This window comes from Bufo gargarizans, chromosome 1 (assembly GCF_014858855.1).
Source record: "Bufo gargarizans isolate SCDJY-AF-19 chromosome 1, ASM1485885v1, whole genome shotgun sequence".
NCBI lineage: Eukaryota > Metazoa > Chordata > Amphibia > Anura > Bufonidae > Bufo > Bufo gargarizans.
In genome coordinates, this window is record NC_058080.1 from 548,830,943 (window position 1) to 548,843,289 (window position 12,347).

Here is a 12,347-nt window from a genome sequence, read left to right on the forward strand (position 1 = left end):
CAGACGTTGATGTACTTACATGGGACTTTCTTTTATATTTTTGCAAATTGTAAAAAATATGCTTTGCTGCATATTACAAAAAAAAATTCAAAACCACAACAACAAAAATAACAAAAAAATGTGAAGATACTCCTTTTAGCGTTTTCTAGTTGGGATGTAACTGTTTGCTACTATGTTTGCAAAACTTTCTATTTCAGATTTCTATGCAAGAAGGACTAAAGGACAGTGTGTTCTTGGAGGAAGACTGCAGAAATCCTGATTACCAATCAGAGCCCAACCTGGATTTTCATGAGTACCGCAAGAACTCCCTCCATAAGTCCTACCAGTCATCCCCACTGCAGCTTGACAATTTCACTGCCAACTCGCGCTCATTGAGCCTGAAGAATTCTGGGCGTCGAGAGTCTGAGAAAATTCCTCTGCAGATGGTAAAATCGGAGGGTGACAGTACTACACCATACAAGAGTGTTTTTTCCCCTAACACCTTGTCTAACCGTAATGGGAGTTTGTCTTATGACAGTTTGCTCAACCCAATTTCTCCAGCCCCTGGTAAATGCACTGCACACTCTGCCGCTGGTTCTGTGGGATACCATTCACCATATATGTCTGCCAAAATGTGCCATCTAAGAGGTGCAGAGCGGCAGCCAGCTCAAAGTTTCAGTCCTGTATTAAGCAGGGCTGCCGGACATCAAAGAGATCCTTCTCCCGTGCGCTATGACAACCTTTCCAAATCCATTATGGCCTCCATCCAGGAAAGGAAGGAGATGGAGGAAAGGGAGAAGCTGCTACATTCTCATACAGATTCTGTTTTTGCAGACTCAGGGGTCTATGATACTCCGAGCACATACAGCCTACAGCAGGTCAGCTCGCTCTCAGAGAACCCACGTACTACTTCAGGCCGGTATGGTTCAAAGGACAATCTTTTGGCAGGCGCTACTAACTTCAGCTCCAGGAACCCTATTCTACAGTCCTCTGTATCCTCTCTTTCTAGTGCAGTCTCCAGAGCGCCTAGGACTTCCACAACATCCTTACAGGCCGATCTGGCCAATAACAATATCCAGAGTCATCAGCCTTTGCAAGGACGGGTTAGTAATGGGTCATACAAGTCCCCTGGTCATCAGGTTCCATCTTCACCCTCTGGAATACCTAGGTCTCCCTCTTATGGGGGAGGGAAAACTGTCACATTTCTAAATACCATGGAATTTGTAGAAGGAGCTTCCATGGCGGTTCAGAGGTAAGAATCTGTGAAAGTCTGAAAAATTGTTCTTCCCTCAAGTAAAACATGTACTCCATACATATATAGTGCTATAGTATTTAGGTTTTTATGACCGTATAGCATATAAAACAAGTTAAAATGCTGACTATTACAGCTTTCTTCATATTTTTATGGGGTGTTGTGCCCCATACTTCCTTGGTTACAGTAACATCTTTAGGAAAAAAGAAACAGGCAGTGTTTTCTGGGTTATGCAGAGATTCTAGTGAAAAACATTTAATAATAATTTGTACCCTAGGACAACTAACCTAAATGCGACAGCCAATGATATAAATTTCCCTATCCCAGTCTAAGCGCTGCATGGGGACCCGGCTCTCACAGGCAGGAGTGCCGATCCGGGCTGTTTAACACTTTGCATGCTGCGGGCAATGGTGCCCACCGCATGTAATGTGCTCATAGAGGGAGCGGACTGCGCAAATGCAATCGTGGGGTGCTGATGTGTGTGAAGGCTGCCTGGGGTCTGATGTAGGCCCCAGACCAGCCTTCAGCCTTCAGTAATTTAAAGCAGGATGCGCCTCTCTGGTGCAGCCTGCTGGTCAGTGTTAAAAATGCAATGCACTATAGGAAAGAAAATATATATAAAAAAATAAATAATTTCCCCATACGTTTGGTATTGCCGCGTCCGTAACGACCTCTACATAAATTTCATGTAAATTAACAGAATTGGTAATTTATTCTTGGTTGCCACCGAAAAAACCTAATAACATGCTATCAAAAAGTGCCATTTGCAAGCCCTCATTGAACTCTATAGAAAGAAAAATAAGAAAGTTATGGGTCTTGAGATTGCAAAAACATTTTTTCTTAAAAAAAAAAGTTATTGTAAAAAAGTCGTAAAATGTAAAAAAAAAAATATGTATTTGGTATCACTGTAATCGTAGTGACCCAGAGAATAAAGATATTATAGTGTTTATACCGAAAAATGAACGCTGTAAAATGTATAACGTAAAAACGCAGTGGCAATATTGCTGTTTTTCCTATCTTCCTCCCAGAAAGAGTTAATAAAATTTAATCAGAAAATTATGTGTACCCCAAAATGGCGCCATTAAAAACTACAACTTGTTCCCCGCAAAAAACAAGACCTCATAAAGCTATATAGACAGAAAACTAAAAAAGTTATAGTTCTTGGAATGCGACGATGAAAAAAACGCCCGGTCAGTAAGGCCCAAAACAGGATGGTCACTAAGGGGTTTATGGTTAATATATTGGAAGAAGACCTGTTGCCTCTCCTGACGTGTGTTTAGTAAATGTTTGTATTCCCCATGAAATAGCCATTATGGCGCAGTCCAATCGGGGCTTACTGTGTAGGGACATGGCTTATTGACCAGGGGGTGTTAACAGCCAGGTGTCAACTTATTCATACGTTTCCAGTAGGAATCACAAAAGAACAGCAAAAAGTTCTAAGAAAAGATGCCAATATTTACCCAAACTGACATTTCGATAGAACTGAGGGGGCCGCTCTCTAGCTACTGTTAATCAATGTGTATGTAATACTGCCTTTGTTGTTCTTTGCCCTTTGCTATATTTCATAAGCCATGTCTCCATTTAGGGCAAATCTTCCGTGCTGTCCGCAAAGAGGTCCTGTCCGTAAGATGGCCGCTGTGACCAGACACATTACTCTGTCTCATCTATGAAAACACACTGGGCTGCATTTGAATGGGGGAGGCTGAGTAAGCTGCCTGGTCACATGACCCTCCATCAGCAGCCGTCCATATGGGCAGCACAAAAGACTAGGCCAAAAAGGGAGCATATTTTATGAAATATTGAAAATGGCACAGAATATCAACAAAGGCTATACTAGTAAGGCTAGTTTCACACTTGCGGCAGGACGGATCCGACAGGCTGTTCACCATGTCGGATCCGTCCTGCGGCTATTTCGCCGTGCCCGCGGACCGCCGCTCCGTCCCCATTGACTATAATGGGGACGGGGGCGGAGCTCCGGCGCAGCTCGGCGGTGCACGGAGAAAGCCGCCGGACTAAAAAGCCTGACATGCAGTAATTTTAGTCCGGCGGCCTTTCTCCGTGCACCGCCGTGCTGCGCCGGAGCTCCGCCCCCGTCCCCATTATAGTCAATGGGGACGGAGTGGCGGCACGGCGAAATAGCCGCAGGACGGATCCGACATGGTGAACAGCCTGTCGGATCCGTCCTGCCGCAAGTGTGAAAGTACCCTAAGTGCCATATACACATGTTACAAACACGCTGATCAATAGCCAGAAAGTGACCAAACCCTTTCATTTTTGTATATTGTAGAGTTGTATCCCCTATGGAAGCACCTAGGCAGTTTTTAATCATCAATCATTGTTGCCACATGTATAACTCATGTGGACAGTACATTTCTAAAGAGTGAACGAGTTCAGTTTTTTGTAATTTACATGTGTATGTGCTTTCTTCTAAAAGGATTAAAAGCAATTGCAAGAATGTTAGCAATCTTGTGACCAGTATACCAGTTAGTAAAATACATCTCGTATATGGCCATTTTCAACCGAGTGTGTTCGGTCCAGAAAATCCGGCTCCGTTTCCTGAACCGAACACTGTCATCTAACCTGAACTCGCAGCAGCATAATGATTTATGATGCTTTGAGTTTCTGTCTGACTGCAGGTCTACTGTACTGTACTCACCGCATTAGGTCAAGATCATTATGATGCAGTGAGTTTGTGTCAGAGGAGATGTGTTCTGTCTGGGAAATGCACCCATCATGCAGAGCGAGCCTGCCCTACTGAACACACTCACGTGAAACTGCTCCTTTAGGAAGGCATGTTTTCAGGGCCGAGAGGCTTTAAGGCCTTATTACAGTTTTCAGCAAATGCCATTTGCTATTAAATAAGCATCTAGCCCTTTTTAAAATGCTGGCATAGTGTCAGCCATTGCTACCTCTTGGGATAGGACATACCATAGATTGACTACTCTAACTGTATAGAACCCATTCCTATATGCATGTACAAACTGCCTTTCTTCTACATGTAAAGACTGTCCACTGGTCCTTGTAAAGTCCTTGGAACAGAAACCACGTGCCTGTTTTTTGTATGACTGCACACATTTAGCCTTTAAGGCATTTTTCTAGTCTCTCATTATACAAGAGACTTTCTTCCCCGTTGAATTATCTAGTTGCCTACCTTTTCTATATCCTTTTTTAGTATGTGGAGCCCAAAACCTCAGCCTCTTCTATCTAACTGAAAGAAAGAGAATCTAATTGTCTTGGGACACGTTCTGCACAAGTATGCGTATACCTGCATAATGACATTTTGGGTTGTAAAAGTTCTTCTGAATAGCTTTATACCACTCTGCAGGTACCAGCATACCTGTATAAGACATATCTTAGGACAGTCAGCTTCCATGCAGATATAGTTAAACCTAAACAGCCCCTTCAGAAGTAGGACCACAGCTATCAGCGAGCTAAGTATCGACAGGTGGCAGTTCTAGGCCCACATTAAACCACACAGAACCACCTGGCCCACGTGTCCAGGGTATCCAGAGATGAGCTTGCGAGCCAGAAACCACATCTGAGGGATGGTTAATATCAAGAGTAGATTGAAAAGTAGATAAGCCCTTTCTGAAATAATTCGGTGCGCTTTGGGGGACATTGTAGAAGAGCGCGCCCACCTAGGTGTTCTACATAGGATGTAACAGAAGATGGTCTCTCGATGACCTGTATAAGCAGAAGTCTTAGTGATGTTTGCTTATACGTAGGATGTGACCTTCATGCTGGTGGCAAACTGTATGTGTCAGTGAATCTTTTCTTTTTATATAGTACATTATTTCCAGTTTTTTTTTCAATCGGAAGAGGCGGTATTACACCCAGTAATGGCTTGAAATAGAAGAGACCCTGACCATTAAAGCTTACAATCAAATTTTGGTGTACATGGAATGTAGATACACTCTCCATGTTGTTTTCAATGTAAAAGTCCTTATATAGTAATTTTTATCAGGTAAATTTATGTGCCACCTTTAGCTTTGTGAAGACCAAAGATGCTTTGATGTTAAATGAAGGCACAATGTAAATCCTAGCCTTTCTAAAATCTCTAGCTCCCCCTAGTGCACATAATGTACGCGACACCTTACAACGTATACCAGGGTTTGGCAACCAGCATGCTTTCAAGCACCGAGGTTCTTTGGCACATAGGCAAGTTAGGCTTAAAATACATCAGCAAGATCAATCGCGCAAGATCAATTTTACAGTAGGGGTGTCAAACTGCTCAGAATCACATCTAAGCTTTAATCTAGTGGCAAGAAAGCATGGGTTTCCTTGGTATGGAAAAAAATTAGTTTCCCGTATGATAATTGGGGTGGAAATAACAGCTCTAAAGAGTAAATGTATTAAGCGACACAGACATGAATAGTGTGAAAAGAACAGTAATCTCGGATCAGCTTTAGGTATTATATATAATGACAAAGTCATCATGTAACCCAGACCATATGTGTGTGACCTCCCAAGATGCTGAGATTGCACAGAAGCTTAAAGGGGTTCTCTGGAACTTTTATACTTAAGGTCTACCCTTAGGATAGCTCATCGGTGTCTGATCACAGTGAACGGGCTGTGTCGTTCTGGCCCCGGACCTACTGCTGAACAGCTGACCGGCAGGGTTTCCAGATGTCTGACACCCCACCAACTTAATAATGATGAAAGCCACATAGAACTAATTTAAAGCGAATGTATTATTAGAAAATGGCATTTTATTGAAATCCTAGTGGTTGAGGCATAAAGTGGGCGTGCAGTGTCATGCCTTTGCAGTATTTGCACCCTTTTGTAGAAATGTAGGGGGAGATTTATGCAGGAAGGAAATGTCTCTCCAATTAGGTCACCTTCAGGAGAGAGAAAATAAACCTTATTGTTTTTAATTTATATTAATGTAACTGAAATGAAACACATGACTCACTTAAATGCATGGAATTATCATTTATTTTTCCTATGACTTCATTTACATTCTCATTTGCTCACTTGGTTAATAACCTTTGTATGGAAGCTTAGCAGAATAATCATACTGTCTTCTCTTCAGGGAAGATCTGAAGACACCTCATGGTAAGATAAATGGACAGCCAAAGGGATTATCAAGACCTGAGTGTCGGCTGGGATCCACGTCTAGTTCACAGAGCACTACCACAGTGAGTCCGTCTCGGCATTCTAGTGTAAAGAAGGTTTCTGGAGTTGGAGGCACTACATATGAAATATCAGTGTAGACTTCCCTGCATTTGAGGGTCTCAGACACTCAGAACGCTGCAGGTAATGAACCAGTAAAGTACAAGGCATATTTTTTTGGACCGTTCAGAAGAGAATGTGGTCAGTGGGAGCTTTACGTCAAGACTGATGAAGAACCTCTTACAACAAAGACTATGATTATTAATGGGAGGACATTGGTTACGTGATGAACAGAAAAAATAAGCCATTGTACGTGTGTCTGTCCATGAAAAAAAAAAGAAATGTTTTAAAACTTGTAACGTGAGAGCAGTAGGACATTTTTTATATTTTATTTTAACTTTTCAGTTGCAGGGTCTGAATGAATTAGGTCATAATAAAAGAATCTAGCTGTTCTGAGAGCATAAATTCCAGGATCAGTGGATATGAACAGAAAACAAAGAATAAGCCCCCTGATGTGCTATGGAGTAGTTTCTTCTTCACATAGTAACTTTGACCATAAAGCAGTGTTTGTATGGTATGTCTTGGATAACAAAATACATACTGTGCATACGTATATTTCCTCGGCCATTTTGTTTATTAAACCAATCTATATAGAATGTATTCATTCACTATGGATTCCAGACATTATGTGGAATGATAACTTTGTGCACAATTCCAGGTGAATTTAGAAATCCGCTACATTCAGTCTGCAGCCTGAGGTGGCAAATGTTTGACAGCCTTGTTGCTAGGGGCACATTGCCTAACAACCACATATGCTTGACATACCTCTTATTTTCAGCAGTATGTTAGAGATTTCTCAGCTCAGTTGCATCCCTTCCTTGAGATAAAAATCTTCTATGGTGCTTGGAAACATGGCAGGAATTCAAAGAGGTCCTCTGGGCCTTTACCTAAATTTTTCAGCTAATCCACGGCACCGATTCCACAATCTCTTCTGTGATCACATGACCATATGTCTGGCTGCTGGCTCTTCCGCTGAAGACACAGACCCACACCAGGTTGGGACCTTACTGAAAGAGCCACTGTTGGGCAGTCATGTGATAATAGCTGAGCTTGTGGAATCGGTAGCGCAACGGAAGGGTAAGTACTTCTGAATCTCTTCTTTGTCGCAGGTTAGTAGAGAGAATTTAGGTAAAGCTCCGTAGAACCCCTTAACCATGCCTATCTCTTATTGCAGCATTAACCATATTTTTTTACTTGGAGAACTATATATATATATATATATATATATATATATATATATATATATATATATATATATATATATATATATATATATATATATATATATATATATATATAGTGTGTGTGTGTGGTAAACTTACATGCACTCTAAAATGTGATTGAGTTGTTGTACAATTTGTACTATATTAAAAATTCTATTCCCGCTTGTAGACACCAGCTACCAATGTCTACAAGTCTTTCCTGGCATTTAAAAGTGTTATGTGAAGAAGAAAATAGGCAGCAGAAGTGGTTTATCTGTGAAGTGCAGCATATTTTTATCCTTGGGCAAAATTTTACATAGATTTTTATATATCACATTTAGGCAACATGTTATTGTGTTTGTCTTTTTGTCGCTCTGTTGCCGTGGTGCATCAGTGTTATTATACATGTAGATGTTTTCTTGCCTTAACCTTCACCTCTGGAACAGGGGTTAAGCAATGTGTTGCTGTGTGGCTGCTAATATTTCCTGCTCTCTAGTCAGTGTAATTAATCATACCATGAAGATTGCCCCACTGCACTATACAGACAGAGCAGTGCCCTTGTAAATGCCATATTGACATTGCGTAACGCATGGCACCATCCAGCCACATGGCAGTCGTGTTTATCATTAATTGTGAAATGAAAAACATGCAGTATAAAAATCGATATTTAAACGAATTAAAAATGTCATAATAAACTATGTATAAACCATGGCACAGAAGCAGGAGATTTGTTTGTTAAATCTCTGTGGAAAAATCCAAGATTATAAAAATGTACCCTGTGCAGGTTAAGAATGCACTGTTTTTTGTTTTGTTTTTATTTATTTTAATTTTTCAGTATTTTTCTTTATACTAGCCTTTTTGTTGCAACAGTGTATGTTTTACAGGTCCTTTTTAACGAACTTTTTCTATATTTATTTTTTTAATGAAGCAAATATCTTGTCTTACGTGTATTATATCCCATGGAATGGCAAAACGGCTACGTTGTGTGAATGTTCAGAATATAGGAGGACAAAACACATGGGGGCAAACAAAAGCTGGCCCATTCTCATTTTTCAAATGCTTGCTAATACCTAATTTCCAGTTTCTTTATGTATTATTAAGGTATAATCCAGTTGGACACGTGCAGTCCCTTTGCTGCCTATTTGCAGTAAACATTTTATGTAGCATTTTGAACAGGTTTATCGGCAGTATATTGAACTGGAGTCTATTTGTGAAAACTAGAGGTGGTGAGATTGCAGCTTTTTTTTCTTTCTTTTTAAAATTCTATTGCTGGAGACCTGCTGTGTACAGTCGTCTCTATGGGGCACATAGGGGCCGATATATTAAGACCGGCATTTCATACGCTAGTCTTGGTAAAAAGCTCTAGTAGCGTAAGATGCGCCAAATGTGTTAAGAGGCACACACCTCTTAATCAATGTGTTGCATCTTGTGCTGTCCACGGGCCACAAACTAATGTCTACATTAGCTATGGTTGGCCTAGATTCCAGCTATAGTTTCACACCAATATTTTAGAGTAAAATCTGATAACTGTCACTTTTACCAAGCTCCACTTACCTGAAAAGTGCCATAAGCATTGTAAAATACCCAAAAGTTTTTTTGTTTTTTTTTAACAGAATGTCAGTTGTGCAAAAATGTTCATCATTTGTACAACCTAAAACTGGTGTACAGCTTTGATAAATTGACCCCATAGTGTATATAGAGCTGAAAACGTCAAAGCCTAGTCCTGTCATGCTTGAGATCGTGGCTCAGGGACAGAATTTCAACAGCGTGTAATTTACAATGTTTCGGCACTTTTCACACCGAGTTACAGTAAAGAAATGTATTACAACTAGAGAATCCCTTTTAACACACTGATCTGACTGGTTACAGCTTAACACCACTCGCATTCATGAATAGTCTCCAATTTGGTAAGGAAGGAAAATCTAGGTTGAGATTCTCCTTGTTGAGAGCATTTTGGGTTTATAAGTATGTTGTGTTATTTCTTTATCTAATTTCATGGTTTCCAGTTCTGATCTGGACCTTTTAGAGAGTTTTAGCACTCTTTCTTTGGCACACGTTGGCATGTATTTATAGAGCCCTGTGTCTAGACCTAAGCATGAGCTCCTTGTGAGACCTGTAGATATGTACTTTAGCATTACTACCTCTTTCTGCTGCTAGAACCTCTGCACAGCCCGTCGCTTTGTAGGCTTCCCACATTGCTTAGAAACGTTTGCATACCTCTTAGTGATTTTCTAAAATGCCCTGTCTGTGTACACATTCTGGTCTGCTTCAGGAGTTTTCCCGTACTAGTGTTTCATTGACATCATGTCTTTATTTTAATGGATTTTCTCTGGTTTATTTCTTAGGGCAGATCTGTTAGGCTACTTTCACACTAGTGGCACGGACCTCTGGCAGGCTGTTCCGTCGGGTGAACAGCCTGACGGATCCGTCCTGACGCTAGTGACAGTGTGCCCCCGGACTGCTGCTCTGTCCCCATTGACTATAATGGGGGCGGAGTTCCGGTGGAGGCACGGCATCGCACAGCGAGAGGCTGCTGATAATAAATGTCGGACATGTTGTAGTTTTATTCTGGCAGCCTCTCGCCGTGCGCTGCCGTGCCTTCGTCGGGACTCCGCCCCCATTATAGTCAATTGGGACGGAGCGGCAGTCCGGGGGCACACGGTCACTAGCAGCAGGACGGATCCGTCAGGCTTTTCACCCGACGGAACAACCTGCTGGAGGTCCGCGCTGCTAGTTTGAAAGTAGCCTTATGTGTATAATTGAGATGAATAAATAATAGTTTAGTATCAGATTGCCCCTGTCACACATGTGCCATGTTGAATGGTTTTCTCAAGAAACCACTTTTGAATTGGAACAGGTCAGATGTTTGTGTGTCCAGTAGCTAGAACATCCACAGATCATTAGAACATCCTGTCCTTTTCCACTGAAGGATGATTACATGGCAGCTATGGAAACCTGAGAGTGAAAACACTTTTGGGTTTGTGCACCAATTTTATATTCTCAGGATAGCTCATCAATATCTGATCGGCGGGGGGTCGACACCCGGCACACCCTGTAATCAGCTGTTTGATTAACATGCTGCGTTCCATGCGAGCACCGCTTCCTGGTCTTTACACTACACGTCTTCTCCCGTGGAGAGGTGGTGTAGTGTAATTACAAGTACTCACTCCATTCAAGTGATGGAGACAAGGTGCAGTGTAATGAACAGGAAGCAGCACTCACGTGGAGCAGCCTCCTCTTCAAATAGCTGATCAACTGGGGGGTTGCCGGGTGTTGGGACCCCCCGACCGATCAGATATTGCTGACCTGTCCTGACGATAGGTCATCAATATAAATCACTGCACAAGCCCTTTAAGTTTTCTTAAAGAGGACCTATTACCTATCCTGACATATGTTTTAATAATTACTTGTATTCCCCATGTAATAACAATCGGGAGCATCTATTCTTATGACTCAGTGTTGTGACATTACTTTATTATTCCTGCTACAAGTTATGAATAAATTGCGGTTTACAATGAAGGTTCAGATGGGTATTTCCAGTTGGGTGTGTGTCCCTGCGCAGTCTGACCCTGTCCAATCAGATTCTGAAGCCATCTGGACCTTCGCTGTAAACTGCTAGTAATTCACTTATAACTTCTAGCAGGAATGATGAAGGAATGGCACAGCATAGAGCCATAAGAATAGATGCTTCATTATTGTTATTACATGTGGAATGCAAGTAATTACTAAAACAGACCTGTCAGGAGTGGTGACGGCTCCTCTTCACCTCCTGGTCGTTTCAGTGGAGAATGGCTTCATGTGTGCAGCAAGTTCACCATAGAAACTGAGATCCGATCAAGGCTGATATTTGCCTATTTTGTGGAATGGCGGCAGTCCCAATTTCAGGACCTTTGCCAATTCCACTTCTATCATCTGTATCATTGACTTACCAAACAGTTTTTCTGGACCAACCTCTTTAATTGCAACAGTCTATTATTTTCAGGAAATGTGCAATATATCCATTTATTGTTACTAGGAATGTATCAAAGAGAACAGTTATTTATAAATGTCACACAGCTCAGTAGCAATGGAAAGAAGCAAACCCTATCCATTAGTTGGACTTCTATTTATCTTGTTGTGGTTGGTGCATCAGTGCTGCTTAGTGTGTGAACTGATATCAGGGTTTCTTAACCCCTGCTTCAATCAGGAGCTACCATATGTCTGATGACTATCATGTATCCTGCCATGTGTGGAATGGATTCCCAAGTGCCCTCTAATGTATATAAATGAAGTAACCTTGTAGTTCTGTCATTATTTATTTCCTCGCTCTTCATGGATAATTTACCATTTCGTATGTAAGGTGAAGATGCTCTAGAAGATAAGTCTGGCATGATGTGAAGATTAGGACAAGTTTGTGCCAAAAATAAGGAATGATCTAAACCTTTAAAATATTTCACCTTTCTGGGTAGAATTAACACAAGACCTAGCAATATCTGCAAGTCTTTTCCCCCTGTTGATTTATTACAGATCTTTTATTTAAAGTTATATCCTGGAAAACTGTATTTTTCCTCTCATTTTCATTGAATTCGTTCACACGTGCCCTGGAACTCCTTTTGCTGGAGCACATGGCAGGCTTTTCCCTACTTGCTGATTTACACGGCCCAATTATCGGGATTGAACATTACAATGAATGCTTGTTCCCGAAAATAGGCCCATCCATGTAAATGTGCTCCCGATCACCGGATGAATGGTCATCAGGTGAA

General features: G+C 41.3%; 1 protein-coding gene across 1 annotated transcript in view; it reads left to right on the forward strand.

The window, feature by feature from the left end:
* The window catches only part of ZDHHC8 (zinc finger DHHC-type palmitoyltransferase 8), an 83,613-nt gene extending 75,991 nt beyond the window's left edge, over positions 1-7,622 (forward strand). The window contains exons 10-11 of the mRNA XM_044275590.1: positions 198-1,231; positions 6,264-7,622. Of these exons, the coding sequence (XP_044131525.1) occupies positions 198-1,231; positions 6,264-6,444 (1,215 nt within the window). The 3' untranslated portion in view covers positions 6,445-7,622. The remainder of the gene's footprint in view (positions 1-197; positions 1,232-6,263) is intronic.
* The last annotated feature ends 4,725 nt before the right edge of the window (positions 7,623-12,347 follow it).